The following is an 18,624-nucleotide window of genomic DNA, read 5'->3' on the forward strand; positions in this document are numbered from 1 at the left end:
ATCCTAAAACTATGTTCAAATTCATTCGGTTTCAAGGTTTCCTAACTTGTTACGTCAGACATAAAAAAATATTCTTACTTCCTTCAATCTACTGTATTTTTCGATGGCTCCAGCTAAGTACCAAGTACTAACTAGCAGTTCTAGATGCTGTCTATCGCCGAGCTATTCATAGGCGAAGATTCACCACTTTTGGTGGAACATCAGAGTCGTGATCATAGCCATAAGTTTTCCGGCTTATCGGTTTTATAGAATAATAGCTGATGCCCGCGACTTCGTTCCCGTGGATATAGGTTTTTGAAAATCCCGTGGGAACTCAATGATTTTCCGGGATAAAAAATCCTTTGAGCCTAATCCATAATCATATTCGGTTCAAAGAATAGGTTGTGAAAAGCTAGCAGATAGACACATATTACACAGACAGACATCCTTTCGCATTTATAATATTAGTATGGATTAAAAACATGATTAGGTTCCCCATGTCGCAATGTGTATGTATGTCGGTCAATGTTGCCTCGTTGACACCTTACACCATCGATCTAGTATAATGGCCAGCCTTGTTTGAGGCTGCTGTACCTACTTAAATTAGCCATTCCAAGTGACGTAATCACTTTCGACTTTTTCCTTATTCGTTTTGGGTGTGACTTTCTTTGGGCACACGGCGCCTTTTTAAAATACCTCTCAAAGATAAACCTCTCGCCTAGATGATCGAATACCCATAAAACTATTGTAAATACGAGTGTGCTAATTGTTTGTTGGTTTGTCCTTCAATCACGCCACAACGAGAGCAACGACGGATCAAAGTGATTTTTAGCATGAGAATAAAGACCGAAAGTGACATAGGCTATTTTTTATCAAGTACGTATGCCCATGGGATTTTTAAGGACCTAAATTTTTTTTTGAATTTTTTGAACGAAGTCGCGGGCATCAGCTAGTATCATACTTAATGAATATTTTGAAGAAGTAATACAATTAGAAGTAGAAAGATTTTTATTCAAATAAACTTTTACAAAGTGCTTTTGAATTGTCAGAAGAATCTACTGCGTTGGTGGAACTTTGTGCCAAAAATGGAGCTTCAAAATGAACTTGTGATACTTTATACCTGGAATTTATCTATCTTGTACAGTACGTGATTATTATGTTGGGCATAAGGTCATCTTTTTGCAGAATATGCCATTATATCGTTATTTTAGCGTCACTGCAATTCACACAAGTATATTATTTAACTCAAGGTGTCCTCGGATATTATTAAGATGACAAACTCATTAATTTAATCTTTTGCTAACTTTGAATTTTTATTTTACAATTTTATAAATCGTCAAGGTGATGGTTTTCGTGGTTGTTTTTTTAAAAAAAAAAAAACAAGTTTAAAACTACCTAATTACAGTTCAATTAATGGACCTACATGAGTTTTCTTAATAAGTTTTGAATAATTCAAGTAGAATTGCCTGCCTACCTCCTCAATTTTATTTCTCGTAGTGGTGCAATATTATGTTGATTAAAAAGTAATTACTTTCAATTGTATGCATTCGATACGCAGAGGGCACCACCCTCATTTACACATAATACTAATTTATGTGCATCTTTATCGGTCAATATCCACTATTCAACAGCATTCAAAGATCGTTCGAACGGAAAGGAATACAGCTACAATGACTTTACAACTTGACAAGCCAAGTATTTTTCGTGTCTAGTTAATATCTAGGCTTAGGTACATTGTAATTTAAAATTTTGAATCGGTACGTAGGTAAAGCTGAATCTTTGTGAAGGAAAACCTCAAGGTCACGAATGTCACTTAAGTTTCAATGAGCGTAGAGGTTTTGATGCGTACGCGCAGCCCGGCCGACCAGTCGCTCGTGGCTTCCGATACGACTAATATCCCGCGAAACTCGTTTACCTACTAGCTTCTATTATTGTTTATTTATTAAGATGACTGATGTTATAACTTAACATTGATAAAACACGTGTAAGTGCGAGTTTTTTAAGTTTTATTTATTATTTGCATTATATTCTTCTTCCGGCTAGTGCAACCTTCGTGTAAGTGATTTAAAATTGGTGATGTTGTTATAAAAATGTTATAATATGCAAATCGTGCGATAGTGTATTTTGTTTAGTAAACATTTTGTGTCAAGATACTTCAAGGTTTTCTCGAAATATGTTGAGAAGGCAGTTTTCTGATGAATCCGGTAAAACCGCATTGGACCATGCGAGAGAGGAATATTTCGATAGAAGGTTTGTGGCTAAAGCCATCTCATAAAAAATAAAATACTCCATCCATATATGAGATCAAACAGTTAAAAAATTTCTGAATCATTGAACCCTTATTTAAGCCTTTAGGTATAATTAGGTCTTCTTTATCGTGTGTTAAGATATGCAAAAAGTAATTTACGAAAAAAGTAGGTACTGACAGGCAAAAGTAACTTACAAAACCAGTCATGGTAATAATATTTTAATCATATTAGTTTTAATTAATGGTTCAATTCGGTGACGATCTGATGAATATCTTCGAAGGTAGATAATGGAACTCCTCAACGGATGAGAGTAAATTGATCACGTTCAGTGTAATAGCTTAGCATAGTAATACAACAAACATGAGTGGTACTATGTATGCTTATGCAGTTATGACAAGCAGCGTGAAGTGATTTCTATACTATTAATTAAAATGAATATTCATATTAATATCTATATAATTACTATCATATTGTTATCAGTTGTTGAAAACTTGTTTACCGTTGATTTTAAATAACACTCTAATTCAGTAAGTTTATCTACTAAGTACTGGTAAGATTTTGCTATAACCTGCAAAATTTCGTGATTCTAGATCAACGGGAAGTACCCTATAGGTTTTCTTGACCGTACATGACAGAACGACAGATAGACAACGAAGTGGTCCTATAAAAGTTCCTATTTCCTTTTGAGGTACGGAACCCTAAAACCATATAACCTTCGTGACCCTATAAAAGTTCCTTTTTCCTTTTGAGGGTCCCGTAGACCCTAAAACCATATAACCTTCGTCTGTGCCATTTAATCTTCTAACGGTTGACTGGAATGTTTAATAGCTAAGTAGCTACCTAGCTCCTATGACAACTGGTCAGTTATCAAATTGTAATTTAATCCGATTAGTCTCGCGTGGTTTTTGTCGGATCAGTGATTCTGACACGGTCAAGGCGTTGCGATTGTTTACTTGAGCTTGTTGATTCGAAAGGTGTCAAGGTGTTGACATTAGTCCAAAATCTTCGGAAGTCGGTTCTGCAAAAAACAAACCTTCAAACACACATTATAGATTGAATAATGAATTGACCATCTAAACTGAGAGATGATATTTTTTGTAAATTCCACCGCTGAATCTGAACCTAATATTTGACTTATCCAATCCGACAGCAAAACAATCCGATCAAACCGAGAGCTCTCTCACTCTAGTTAACTCTGATAGTATCAACACGGAGACCATTTGCCACAAAGTGTCAATTTAGTTCTTGTACGCGTGATGGGACGCTTTGAATCAGCATAAAAAATAAATATAATCTTTAGCTTAGGTACTTGTATACAAGTAAATAAAACTTTACTGTCGTAGCAAATGACCCCAGCGATAAAAATGCAAAGAGGTTCCGTCAAAGGCTAATGATTCTAATGAATGTATGGCTAATGCATTCAGGTACAAACCTAACGTTTACTATTTACATATTGCTACATCATCGGAACATGCGATGTGTTTTCCAGAGAAGCTTTAAAGCTGCAGTTATTACCATATTATGATTATAATAATTTTAATTATTTAAACCCGTTCCTATTTACGCTGAATTGCTTTTGCAGTTAATGCAATGTAAAGGAAACGGCCTCTGTTTCCTATATAATAATACGCGAGTCAAGAAAAGAAACTTACTTAAACAACATAACCGTCATCGTGACGTAAGCGTAAGCAAAGCAATCTAGTATATATGTACATATTTTTAAACTAAAAAACTCGTTTAGTAACAATAAAAAAGCACCATCATGTATGATATGTATTTTGTACAGTATAATGCCCGCTCTTCACTCGCCCCGCGAAAACCCCGAAACCTCTTGAAACATTAGCGTGGATATCCGTGTCAGTCTTTTTGTCGTGGACAACGAAACCGTCAACCCACATAAGGATGGGAAACGTCTTGAATGAGAATACGAAGCCGCCACACCATCCACACATTTTTGTTTCGCGGCATTCGCGGTCTATCGCGGCGCGAGTGAAGAGCGGGCTTAAGAAGTTTATACGTCGCGAATTGAAAAGCTTCTTCTATTTGACGCCTGGTTGATAGATTACCTAGATTTTATTTTCAAAACATGCTTTCCTTCAGACGATCTCTACTGCCTCTACGATCTAGGTACATAATATATTATGTGGTCCTTACGTTCTGCGAATTGCTTATGAATAGAGTAATTTTTTTGCTAACGGAAGGAAATTTAAGATAACCGAGATGGACAGATAGGGAGACATGTGGGATTTTTACACTAGATTGAACCCCCCTTGGTGGCAATCCTCAGTGCTCCCTTGGGCAACGCAAATTGGACTTATCCTGGAGGAGCCATTGGGCTCGTCCCGAAGAAACAATACATAGACTACATAGAATCTTTTCAATAGGTACATGTTTTTCTTCAGTTGATCTCAACTGCTCCTACATCATTTTAGTTTAAACTCTTCGGTTTCTATTCTATCGGTAACTATTCGGAAACGGTTCTTATAGGTGCTGCGAATTGTTTACAAAATTTTCAATGAATACCTTGGCGATATACGTTCGAATGGCTTCTATAAATTTCAAAAGGTTGACCTGAAAATAAAACCCAAATTAATATTAATACCAAATAGCCGGCCAGAGTGTATTCGGTGTTAATGTATGCGACATACACCCATCGCAGGAACCAACGGCCACTGGTTTCTGGCTTGGTTTTGTGACAGACGTGTTCACCTGTGTAATAATGCGTTCAGGTATGAATTACCTCTTTAATTTAGACATGCGCCCCTTGAGTCATAGGAGGTGTTTCTTTTGAATAAATATGTTATGAGCAATACATAATTTTTAACCGACTTCCAAAAAAGGAGGAGGTTCTCAATTCGTCGGAATCTTTTTTTTTTTATTTTTTTTTTTTATTTTTTTTTATTTTTTACTAGCTGACGCCCGCGACTTCGTCCGCGTGGATTTAGGTTTTTCAAAATCCCGTGGGAACTCTTTGGTTTTCCGGGATAAAAAGTAGCCTATGTGCTAATAGTACAGTGGGGCCACTAAAAATTGTGAAATAAAAAAATTTCAAAAGAAAAATAAAACCGACTTCAAAACCACAAACACTAAAAAGTAAAAAATAACTTTTGTTTAGCTACACTTGTAATGTGCCTAGGTATGAAGTCGGGCGAGCTTCACTCTTGGATTTCTAATTTTGTTTCAATATGTTCGCTCGACTTCATACCTAGGCACATTACAAGTGTAGCTAAACAAAAGTTATTTTTTACTTTTTAGTGTTTGTGGTTTTGAAGTCGGTTTTATTTTTCTTTTGAAAATTTTTTATATGCGTGTTTGTTTCTTGTTTCATAAGGTGATTTTGTATGATTTTGTTTGATAATTGCATAATTTTAAACCACAGCAAGATATACCGCAATGATAAATTTTTCATGACCAGTTTATATTCATCGGATCATTCGGATCTACAATCCTTAGTGGGTTTTGGCCCCCCGTATGATTTTCTTCCATTTATTTCTATCCTTTACTTTTTCTTCCATGATGTGAGCTTTCCAATTTTCCGGTATCATCGCGTCCTCTCCCTATTTGATTTACAAAGTTCCCCGGTAGCGTTAGTTTCCATCTTCTTTAATTGGACCAAATGTTTTGCGAAAATCGGGCTGAAATTTAGCATGCAGAAAGCTGTTATAACGCAGACATTAGACATCCGCTAATAAAGGTTTTTTGAAAATTGAACCTGTAAGAGGGTAAAATAGAGGTTTGTAGAGGTTTGTGTAGTGGACCATAAGTTAGTTCTATAACTAAAACTGAAACTGAACGTCGGAGAAGCTGAGGATATATTGTATCAAATTAGGAACTATCGAGAACATGCTATAAAGAAGCCGATATTATATTCTTGCTTAATCAAAAATTATTTTGTATTGTTTCAGGAGGACAAGATCTCTGAACGCACCGTCTCCAATACAACAGTTTGGACCATGCGGAAGGATAATGAAAAACTCTGCAATGGTTATGTAAGTACATATATGTTTAACATTATATTTCTGCCTTCTTCGTTTACCCTAATGATGTAATATTATCAAGATGCAATCTGGTATAAAACTAAGTAAATTTAAGGGCTCCATACCTCAAAATGAAAAAAGAAACCTGTATAGGATCACTTCGTTGTCTGTCTGTCTGTGGTGTCTTTAAATTCGAGGGAGCACTATAGGGTACCCTTCCGTTATCCTAGAATTATGAAATTTGGCAGGTAACAATTGTCTTATAGCACAAGTAAAGAAAAAATCGAAAACCAATCACAAAAAAGTCAAGATATTTGTGTTCGCGACCAAATAATTACGAGTACTTACCTAATCACATCAAGATGGCGCTTTCCGTCATTAACTTGCATTGCTATACCTAATAGTTTAAGATTTCTTGTACAATGGTGCGGGAACTCTTCGTGTGCGAGTCCGACTCGCACTTGACCGTTTTTTTAAAAAGTGTAGGTGAATAATTAAAGTTGGATGAAGAAGCCAAATTGGCATGAACGAAATCGTTAGGTAAATAGTCTTCGAAAGTAAGCGGTTACAAGATCGTGACGTTAAAAAGGCAATAGCGGAAAAACCGCCCTAGCTAGGCCTTCCTGTGTTTATAACGTAACTCATTTGGTCAGCTACATTGTGCAATTTATGTTTCGTCTTTATGACAAAGATTACTTGTGCAATCCACATTAAAACACATTTCAAATGCCTAGATGGTCCAAACATCATCATTAACATCATAATATCATCAAAATTGAAAAAAAAAAAAATTTGTCGTTTATGATTGATAAACGACAATTTTTTTTTTTTCAATTTTTTGACATCAAAATAGAGTAATTTCTGCGGGAAAATATTTTTTATGTTAAAAAAAATTTAAATGAACAAAATGTTCATGAACAAATATAAAGTATTTTCAATTTTCAAAATAAGGTAACTATAAAGGGCTTTCTTTACCTGTACGTTCTAAAGCAGATTTTTATTTATTTTTATGCATAATAGTTTTTGATTATGGTGCACAATGTCGGAAAATAAACCTGAGTACGGAACCCTCGGTTTGCGAGTCTGACTCGCACTTAGTCAGTTTTTTTAAATTAAGTGCCCTCCCCATACCCAAATAGCCTCGCAACCCGTTGAGATGTGTCGGTTGCTTTGATACTCCTACGGATCTTCTTTCTTCTCTCTGGGCTGGTTTCCGCACTTAAACGTTTCCGTCTGTTGTGCGTACTCCTACGGATCTCCTCATTTCTGATTTGTTCACGTAGAAAAACTCCAAGCATACGAGTAGCTCTCTTCATCGCCACCTGTATGTCTGAGCTTTCTTATGAGGCCCATAGTTGCCTTGCTACTATATTTTCCATTCTTATAGTTATATCTTAGTTTTCCAGTCTGGGAGCATGATATAATGTTCTATGATTTATATTAGCTGTCATCTCTTGCAGCTCATCAATTTACCGCAGCTTCCATGTTTATTTTGTTGGTAAATCTTCATTTTATTTAACCTGTTGAAAAGTAAACTTCAATATTTCCAATACAATTGCCAATTCTCGTTTTATTATCACTTGTTACATTATTTACTTTAACAAGTGTTACATGTACCGAGTAGGTTATATATTTTTCCTTGCATGGGCTGTTAAAATAAATGGGTAGGTATTTTAATACGTTATAGTGTCCGGTTTCGCTAATGGTCATAATAATTATCATTATTTATACATTACAAAAACGCAATGTTTATTTTTGAGATAATTTATTTTGCAAAAACGCTTGCAACATTAATGACGTAGGCTGAATAATGATATATGTACTTACAGACCGGAAAACTAATATGATATAAAAATGTGCATGTATAACAGGTAAAAGATATATTATAAAAAACCCGGCCAAGTGCGAGTGAGACTCGTGCATCAAGGGTTCCGTACTCGGGTATTTTTTGCGACATTTTGCACGATAAATCAAAAACTATTATGCGTAAAAATAAATAAAAATCTGTTTTAGAATGTACGGATAAGGCCCCATAATATGATACCCCACTTGGTATAGTTATCTTACTTTGAAAATTGAAAATACTAATTATTTGGTCATCCTTAAAAAGCAGAACATGTCTGCCTCAGCAGCCATTGACAAACATGAGCTGCTCACTGCTACTTCACCTGACTAATTCGTTGAGCTATGTCGGTCACTTTGGTTCTCGCGTACGGATTTCCTCGTTACGTAATGGAGTTTAATATTAATAAATGATTTATACTTCCAGGCAGATCCAGGACCCGGCGTCACAGCGGCTGACCTGGTACAAGCCGCCGCTGACGGTGCTGGTGATCAAAAAGGTCCACGACGCCACCATACTCGCGCCCTTTGTCCAGCTCGTACATTGGCTTGTTCATGTAAGTCATCCAAACTCAGTAGATAAGAAGCCCCCAACTCCGTGAGAAACCCTCAGTAATTAAATCACAATTCGCCTCTTTGACTTAGTTGGAAGGTTCTATGCACATTTTCTGTGAAATTAAAGAAATATTTTCGCGCTCACTTCGTTATTTTTTATATGTTATTTATTATGTGATTGATTAGCATTTTATGTTCTTTTTATTCTTGACTAGCTGTGCCCGCGACTTCGTTCGCGTGGAATAGTGACTTTGGGGCGCGAGGCGTGTAGTACGTACTCTGTACGTTAAAAATGTTCGCCGTGATTCTTTAAATTGACATAACTTTTTTATTTATGAACCGATTGACATGAAATAAACACTAAATGTTAAGTGAAGCTTACTACAATATATTAGTGAAAACCGTATCAAAATCGAATGAGCCGTTTCTGATATTAGCGTGCACAAACACACAGACAAACAGACAAAAAATATTAATTACAATTTCGGGTTCGGCATCGATATAATAACAACCCCTGCTACTTTTTTTTTATATATTTCCATTGTACAGACACCACTTTTCTACAATTTTATTATATGTATAGATATTAATTATTAATTATGGAGTTGGACTCTCTTCGCTCGCAAAATTCAGTAGATTTCTGAATGCCTTTTCAAAGCTAAAGGCCAGAATGGTACTTACTGGTTCCGTTCACAAGTAGAGTATTCGCAAATGAACAGACATAACTTGACGCTTTTAAATTTAATTTAGAACGGTCAAACCTCCTGAGTTTAAATGCTTTGGCACCTAAAGTCACGAGGTTAGACAGCAAGCCTATTGTTTTTTGTAGAGTAGCACTATTTAGAGACTTTAATTTAAAATTCATCTTCTATCCTTGTTTAGCAATATTAAAAAGAAAAGGATGCAGATTTGACTCCAATGTTTATTTTAAGGATCCTTTCATTTCCAGGACAAAAGTATGGTGGTGTTCGTGGAGGCGGCAGTTCTAGACGACACTTTGCTCAAGGAGTACGGCGACTTCTCCTCGGTGAGGGAGCGGCTCATGACTTTTCGCGCTGGCACAGACGACCTCACGGACAAGATTGACTTCATTATCTGCCTTGGAGGAGACGGCACGCTGTTACATGCCAGCTCCTTGTTCCAGGTATGAACAACTTTTTAAAATAACTTATTTGAAACTTGATAGGCTTGTAGAATATGTGATGTTGTAAGACAATTTTGAGGTTCTACCGGCGGCACGATCTTAATGTTACACCTATTGGACGGGAAGAAGCTGTGAACTGATTGAGGAATTCTGCGCGAAGGCAAAAGGCCGGCAAGGCATTGGCGGTTCCTCTGGTGTTGCAAATAATCATGGGCGGCGGTAATCACTTAACATCATGTGACCCGCTTGCTCCTTTGCTAGCTATTTTTATTTGAAGAAAAAGATAGCGTTTACGATTGCAGCAAAAATGTAAAAAAGTCACGTCGATCCGTTGCTCCGTCGGGTGTGATTAAAGGACAATCAAAAACACTTTCGTATTTATAATATGGGTACTAATGGTTTTGGAACAATTTCTCCTAATTAATTTTTTCATTTGGAAGTGAAATGTGAAGGAGAAAATTTTATTGAACAGAAGATAAGAAATCGTAATGCGGGATAAATCATGTTTGTATTTCTCTTCCAGCAATCTGTGCCTCCAGTGATGGCATTCCATTTGGGCTCGTTGGGATTCCTCACTCCATTCGAGTTCAACAACTTCCAGGATCAAGTCATGAATGTTTTGGAAGGTAAGCTTGGCTACATTGATTGTAACATTGATTTAAATATATAGAATGTCTATTCTGTACAAAAATTGTGTTCCATGAACCTGTCCAATCAATCATGACATTGACCATCGAAAACGAAAAGTTATAATCAAAGGCTATGCAAAAAAATTCAATCAGCAAAAATCATCCATCAAAAAGTTTCGATAGCTGCAAAGTGTCGGTACTAGATGGCATTAACAGTCGCTTTAGTACTGAGTGAACATACATATCACAAACGTTACTGGCAGTAAGCGATGCCGTAGCTTAGTGGTTATAGCTTCAGGCGAGAACTCAGAAGACGCAGGTTCGATTCCTGCTGGTTTCGTAATTTTTGATATTATGTATTTAAAAATTATTTAGATGCATCAAAAAATTCTTGTTTACAATGGTCAATCTAGTGGTAGTATGTATACACAAATCTTTTCAAATTCAAATTCAAATTCAAATGTTTTATTCAAAGTAGGTACAAATGTACACTTTTTGAACGTCATAAATAAAATAAAATAATTCAATCAGAAAACATAAAATATAAATTAATTGTACAATTTTAAGCTAGGTAAATAAAGTAAAAATAATAATTTTTAAACAATAATTCATGAATTTCAGTACTAATACAATGTATTGGCGTCACTCAGAAAAGCAGGTATTATTTAAATATTTTTATCGAATTATTGGAATGTCCTCTCCAAAACCAACACAAAAAAAACACAAGTTTAATGTGTAAGGTTATCCGAGAGTTTTAATCTAAAAAAACTAATGCCAAAATAAGTAATTTAATTAGAGCGTGATTGCTATCACAACATCTAATTATTCAGTTCACAATCCAAATACCGAAAATATGCGATATCGCTCCGAATCTCAGAAGGAGACTGAACTAAAACCTTCGAAACACCCGTATTTATGCAAGTTCAATCTTGTTGGCCTCCTAGCAACAGATTGTATGACATCGAATGAGCCAAATATCGATTTTATCAAACTACCTGCATTAGATAAATTAATAATTTTATATTATTTTTGACAACTCAAATCAATTTTTAAAAATAACCTTACAGTTCGGCCGTCCTGAATTTAACACGTCCTCGTGTTTCTAATCAATCTTGTCATGTCAGTCGCGGGCTTCCTTGCCCTAAGTCAAATGAAAATCATGGGCTATCCTGCCCTCCGTCAAATAATTAAAACCTACCCTTGAACTGCCGAACTCTCAGTTTTAATATCCAGTCAACAATAAATCCAAACGACTAACTTCTCATTCGATGTATACAAAATCTGAACCACTTATTGCAAATTACTTTCCACTTCACAAAAGACTAAATTCTTAAAAAAAAACTAAAAATTTTAATCACCAAATCAAACTCAATAAAAATTTTAATCAAATGTGGGTTGTTTACAAAAAGATACCAAAGCGAATTTAAGACAACGTGAGACACGTCCCGCTTCTGAATTATTGGCGTCACTCAGAAAAGCAGGTATTATTTAAATATTTTTATCGAATTATTGGAATGTCCTCTCCAAAACCAACACAAAAAAAACACAAGTTTAATGTGTAAGGTTATCCGAGAGTTTTAATCTAAACAAACTAATGCCAAAATAAGTAATTTAATTAGAGCGTGATTGCTATCACAACATCTAATTATTCAGTTCACAATCCAAATACCGAAAATATGCGATATCGCTCCGAATCTCAGAAGGAGACTGAACTAAAACCTTCGAAACACCCGTATTTATGCAAGTTCAATCTTGTTGGCCTCCTAGCAACAGATTGTATGACATCGAATGAGCCAAATATCGATTTTATCAAACTACCTGCATTAGATAAATTAATAATTTTATATTATTTTTGACAACTCAAATCAATTTTTAAAAATAACCTTACAAATGTCAATAGCAATAAAGTCAATAGCAATAGCAATAAGCTTTGCTGTTAAACTACGAATAAAGAACTAAACAACTAACGACTAGACTCCCGTGATTTGTCTGAGTAATTAGTGATGATGATGAGATGAAGTTCAATGCAATATTCGAAAATTCTTTTTATTTAAGGTCACGCCGCGTTAACGTTAAGGTCGCGTCTCCAATGCGTGGTGCTCCGGAAGACGACAGAAGATGGCAAAGAGAAGAAGAAGCCCACAACGATTCTAGTGCTCAATGAGGTGGTGGTGGACCGAGGACCTTCGCCCTACCTCTCCAATATTGATCTCTTCCTCGATGGAAAACACATTACCTCTGTTCAGGGTGACGGTAAGACTTTTTTTACCCGACTGCGGCAGAGCCAAAAGGAGGGGTTATGATTTTAGCAGCCTATGTATGTATGTATGTGTGTGTGAATGTTTGTATCCAGTTTTTTTTTTTGTGTGTGTGTTCACAGATTCTGTGAGTTCCACCGTAACGCCTAAACTACTGGGCCGATTTTGATGAATGAGGTGTCATTCGATTCGTCGTAAAGATCCGGGTGACATAGGCTAAATTCATACGAAAAAAATTGACCAAAATTGGGTCTCCAAAAATTTTTTTTTGCTATTGGATCGAGTGGGGTGTCAAATGAAAGAGGAGAAAATTCTCGAGTTCATAAATATAAATGTACTACAGCATTAAAATATACCAAGCGACAGAAAAACAATTTTACTGTAATATTTCTGCGTTTATTAAGACGATCGCAGTCGGGTTTTAGTTTTCCAGTTTATCTTGTTGTAAAACTTAAACAACAAGCGATTTAGCATTCCGTTACGATGCCGTGAAGAAACCAATGGTGCATGGGTTTAATGAAAACCGCCATATCCCTTCCAGGTTAGCCCGCTTCCATCTTAGACTGCATCATCACTTACCACCAAGTGAGAAAAGCTATAATAAGGTAGACATGAATGCCAATAATTCCTAGATTAAATGAATTGTTCCAGGTCTAATAGTATCGACGCCAACGGGCAGTACAGCATACGCCGTGGCCGCGGGAGCTAGTATGATCCACCCGTCTGTTCCCGCGATTATGGTGACTCCCATCTGCCCACACTCGCTCTCCTTCAGGCCCATTGTCGTGCCGGCTGGGGTGGAACTTAAGGTAGCCATCTGTCTTTATATAATAACCTCTAGGTCTAATAGTATCGATCCCTACTCAGGTAGATTCTACGCCATAGCCACGGGAGCTAGTCTGCCCGCAATTATGATACCTCCATTAGGCCCATTATAGTGCTGGCTGGAGTGAAACTCAAGGTATCAATCTACTGTTTATTTAAAGTAATCGATTAAAAAAGGTGGTAAATAATTTTTCTGTAAGACTTCATGTAGAATAGTATTTTTGACCAAAAAGAAAAACTTTAGATTTCTTCCCATAAGTATTCATAAAAAATTTTAGAATTCAGCCATGTCCTCTAGGCCTTGGCGTCTTCTTGGAAAGAACCCTTAATGTTTTTGATTTTCTGCCCTCTTATATGACCTCGTCTCGTTCCTCTTTTAAAATAGTCCAAATAAAAATAATTGACGTTTTAGATCGCCTTATCACCCGACGCGCGAAACGCGATGTGGGTGTCCTTCGACGGACGCAACCGACAAGCGTTACAACACGGAGATAGGTACTTGTGACTACAAACATAATAGTTGCCATGCATTCTAACCCTCTCTAGCCTGCAATACTGTAATGTTAATCTAATTTCTAAGTAAACAAAACTTTAACTAGTATTTCAATATACTAGTACTAATTCATAATAATTCATTTGAATACAATTTCTAAACTAAATTGACATGTTGAAAGGCCAGTCTTTTTGGCAAGAACTTTTGAAGGGTGGCTTTAGAGTTGTCAGTTTAGTTCAGAAGTTGCTTCGAATGAGCATTGTAGATTTGTTGAAAAAAAAGCTTTATAAATAGTCGCTGACTTGCATTTCACGATGTTAAGGTCAAACCATAGCTAGTTAAAAATTAAAATAACCACCTTATTACTAAGCAAAAGTATATTTTTCATTTCGTTTATTTGTATCAAAAATTAATACATAGTAAAAAGAAAAAGGTAAAAGTAAATAATTTTTAGCTTTGATAAAAGGTAGCTTCGAGTCAACTTATAGGTCCTTACATTAAGGCACTTGGTGTTTCACAGTATCAATATTCAGTTTTCCGATCATTGGGTGTAAAAAATTGGGTGTACCTATTTCAGAAATCACACCCAAACAAAGCTGGGGCGGGTTTGCTTCGACAACAATCACTTCTCTTATTCTTCGAAATAAAGAAAGCAGCTGTGTCTCTTTGCAGTACTGTCCACGCACAGGTTAAGGCGCAATAATTGGGATGATGCCTATGTCAAAAATATATTTTTTAGGAGTCACTAAATAGAGAGTCTTCTAAAATTCGTAAATTCCACGTCTACTGTTAGGTTTAAGGTTGCTAACCATTTAAAGTAATCGAATAACTAAAAAAGTACGTCAAGTTACTTCACATGTTTATGACGTCATATCCATTTATTTCATACATGCTAAGGGAGCGTTTTTCGCTGATTTGACTAGTAATCATCATTCCTATTCCAAGAGTTTTTAAATACGCGAGCTTGTTTCAGATAAAGCTAAACCTAGAAGCCCATAACAAGGCCAGCGTGTCTTTTGACGGACGCTCACAATTGATACTCAGTGCTGGGGATAGGTAATGAACAAACAAAGGTGAAATTCATGGGTTTAAATTCATTTACGAAAAACATCATTATGGTATGGTAAAACACAAATCAGTATGGCCGTGTCAGTTTTGATGTATAATTAGGAAAATTCACATAGGCATTTGGTACATTTGTTGTGATTCTGTTTGTATCAATTACTGTGTGTTTGAAACTAAAATTGACAACACAAGACTATCATTGTCCTTTTCTACAGGGAACATTGGGAAAAGAATAGCACTATTTTTGTCAATTTAAGTTAAAACTTTGGACTGAACTGCTTGGTTTGACCTTTGCATGCTAAATGTTGTCCTCACAAATTTTTGTTTTTTAATATTTGCATGCTGTTTTATTATGCTTATGCACGCTTTTACAATAAGATTTAGTATTTTTATTGATATACTAAATAATGCCCGCGACTTCGACCGGGTCAATTGGGTTTTTAAAATCCCCTGGGAACTCTTTTTCGGGATAAAACGTATTGTATGCCCTTCTCCAGGGTGCAAGCCATTTCTGTACCAAATAGATGATATACCTACGACTTCATCCACGGGAATTTAATTTTTATGAATCCCGTGGAAATTCTTTGATTTCCAGGATAAAAAGTAGCTTAATATATCACTATTTATGTCTTTAACTACATCTATTTAAAAAATCACGGTTGCTTCGTGGTGGTGTGATTGAAGGACAAACCAGCAACCAAATACACTTTCACATTTATAGTATGGGTAAAGATACATTGAATTTTGAGATAGATAAAATAAAAACTTGCTTTAATCCTATTTCTGATATTTTATAGTCTGTACGTGACGACATCAGTGTATCCAGTACCTTCAATATGCGCGCAGGACCAAATCTCGGACTGGTTTGATTCCCTAGGGGAATGTTTACACTGGAACGTGAGAAAGAAACAGAAACAAATCGACGAACTCAGCGACCTAACTCACTCGTCCAGCGATACTCTAGAGGAGCTCGATTCAAACCACCACGACGAAAGACCAGCCGACACGTGACCTAAGGTTGTGTGTGAGCAGCATGTAACATAACCTAACCTTCGATTAATAAAGTACAAGATATGCTGTCGGTTGTAAAGAAGTGTTCGTGAAATATCACTGCTCAACGCTCACTCAAGATTGCTCACTTAATTTCGATACTTCGCTAGTAAGAAAGCGATTTTGACGATATCTTACCCGTAGTTTACAGTACAAGATATGTAGGAGTCGGAGACCGAGATAGACATGCAGTTGGTTGGAGAAAAATTACTGCTCACTTATGATTGCGAAGTTATTCTCGATACTTCGCTAGAGAAAGCCATCTTGACGTCAAAAATATGTCAAATGTCAACTTGTCTTGTCATTGTTTCAGATTATTATTTTATCCCTCTTGTTACATGTTTTGTATAAAGAATGATGTTTGTATAAAACAATGTAGGTATGTCACAACTTGTTTTCGGTGTAAAATAAAAATGGCAACAATGCAATGCCATGGCAACATATTAAAGAATACATCATTTTCTAGACCTTGTAACTTTTGACCAAGGAAAATATGGTTTTGCTTATTTATTTTGGTTGTGCTCATACATAGTAGGAGTACAAAAGCTCGAAGCTGACACTTTTTCATTTAAATTATGTGCCTGTAGGACTGTCTTGTACTTTAATGATCGAAGAACCTAACTAACCTAAGGTTATTATTATTATGCTTGAGCACGCTAGGGAGCTTGCCTTTTTTTGTAAAAAATCTATACATTTTAATAAAGCTTAATACCCCAAGTAAACATGTACTGATAACTAAATACGATATTATATACAATTAATAGACAGTACCACTAGACTAGAAACTAGTACCAAATATAAGACTCGTAAAAATTAATTGAATTCAGAATATCAATACTGTCTCAAGTGTATATTTTGTCGTGTATCTAGTATAGTTCTTGCAATTCGCGAGCACGCGTGAACTTTACTTGTGGTTACGTCGTATACAAGCACATTGCGTAAGAGTGCGTGCCTGTCAAGCGCTTGCAAACGCACACATTTACGTTATTTGTAACCGATACTATGTATAATACTTAAACCAGAAGCGTAGCGTGGACTAATATAGACGTGGACGAACTCGCATCAGCGAGGCCCCTTTGTTTTCATTCCCAAGATGGGTATATAAATAATAGATCCATCCCACCAAAAATGTTTTGACACGACATACCAACCCATGATAGTGAAAAATATAAATGCGCGGCGAGAGAATATTGTCATTAGTGACGTGATTTTTTTTTCTTACAAAAGTAATGATTTTCAGCTTTTTGCTTCACTGAAATCCTCTAGTAAAGATTTGTTTAATTATTGCAGCTAAATCTACTTTGGTTGAAAGTGTTGCTAAAGCAGACGGTTGATCCTGCTTAATACTGTTTCTTAAGTAGTTTTTATTAATTTTAACTTTTTAAAACTTCTGTCTGCATCTTAATCTAGGTTTGACTCAAACCTAGATTAGATATTACTAGGTTGAACCTAGATTAAATAGAGGCATTTCACTCGCGAGGCTCCTTTAATTGCGAGGCCGTGGGCGAGGGCCCACTTCGCCCACGCCTACCTATGCCACTGACTACACAAGTATGAGCCACGCGCACTCGTAAAATGCAAGACCTATAATAATGCTGATATTTCGTTATTTTTTCATTCTAGTGTATTTTATGCACACATTCGTGCAATATTGTGATAGTATAAAATATATATACTAAGTACGTTTATAAAAAACTTAGATATCTTTTTAACATTCCCTTGGAGTTTCGACAATAATGTAATAAAATAAATAGGTACCTACTTAGTCTTGAATTTCATCAAGGTGGTTAAAACAAGATTATTTTCTAACTGCATTTGAAATTATGTAATTTCAATTGATATTTTACTAGTTGACTTTAACTATTTAATCCACATTGATTGACATTGCAGAATGCAATAAATGTTGATATTAATTCGAATATAAAATATCAACAGGGGTGTTTGTAGTAAGTATAAATACTTACTTATATATACTGTACTTATTTAATATGATGGAAATGATCATTAATTTTATTTAGTGCTGGCTGCACCTAATATTGTAAGGCAAACTATGAAATGTTATTTTTACAATGGTGCTAATTAGGATATACACAATCTCTAAACAAAACTTTTAGGCCTAAATAGTTCTATTTCTTTTCACAGTTTAGTTTAAAGATTGTGTATGCAATAGATTCGTACCATTCTGAGGGTTATTTTTTGCTCCTAACGTTTGAGTCCTACGCTGATGTCGGTCGGGCGTACGTTATACATGGCACGGTAGTGTTTTAGACCCATTACGCACGGTGTCGACTAGTTGCCCGGCAACTCAGTCGACGACAGAATCTGTAATTTATATGGAAGTCGCCGTGCCTATACGAACGGAGTTCTCCACCGAGGAGGCAACTCCGTGCGCATACGCACAGCGACTTCCTGAGTTGCCGGGCGACTAGTCGACCGTGCATAATGGGTACCATAGACACCACACTGACGCTGACAAAATAAGCGCAGTATTAGGGTCTTCGCACATTAAACAGACTTTGGGTGCGGATGGCCATTGAAACAAGTGTCGACGTGGTCTA

General features: G+C 36.0%; 1 protein-coding gene across 8 annotated transcripts in view; it reads left to right on the forward strand.

Annotated features, from left to right (window-relative positions):
• LOC123873794 (NAD kinase-like) overlaps window positions 1-16,545 on the forward strand; it is a 40,888-nt gene extending 24,343 nt beyond the window's left edge. For 5 of the 8 annotated variants that reach the window (XM_045918849.1, XM_045918845.1, XM_045918847.1 and 2 more), the window contains 8 exons: window positions 6,134-6,217; window positions 8,475-8,604; window positions 9,552-9,746; window positions 10,270-10,372; window positions 12,431-12,628; window positions 13,285-13,442; window positions 13,871-13,953; window positions 15,814-16,545. In XM_045918849.1, coding sequence (XP_045774805.1) covers window positions 6,134-6,217; window positions 8,475-8,604; window positions 9,552-9,746; window positions 10,270-10,372; window positions 12,431-12,628; window positions 13,285-13,442; window positions 13,871-13,953; window positions 15,814-16,027 — 1,165 coding nt within the window. In that variant the 3' untranslated portion in view covers window positions 16,028-16,545. The other 3 variants (XM_045918851.1, XM_045918846.1, XM_045918844.1) reach the window with 3 other exon arrangements.
• The last annotated feature ends 2,079 nt before the right edge of the window (window positions 16,546-18,624 follow it).

Source organism: Maniola jurtina, chromosome 17, assembly GCF_905333055.1.
Source record: "Maniola jurtina chromosome 17, ilManJurt1.1, whole genome shotgun sequence".
Lineage (NCBI taxonomy): Eukaryota > Metazoa > Arthropoda > Insecta > Lepidoptera > Nymphalidae > Maniola > Maniola jurtina.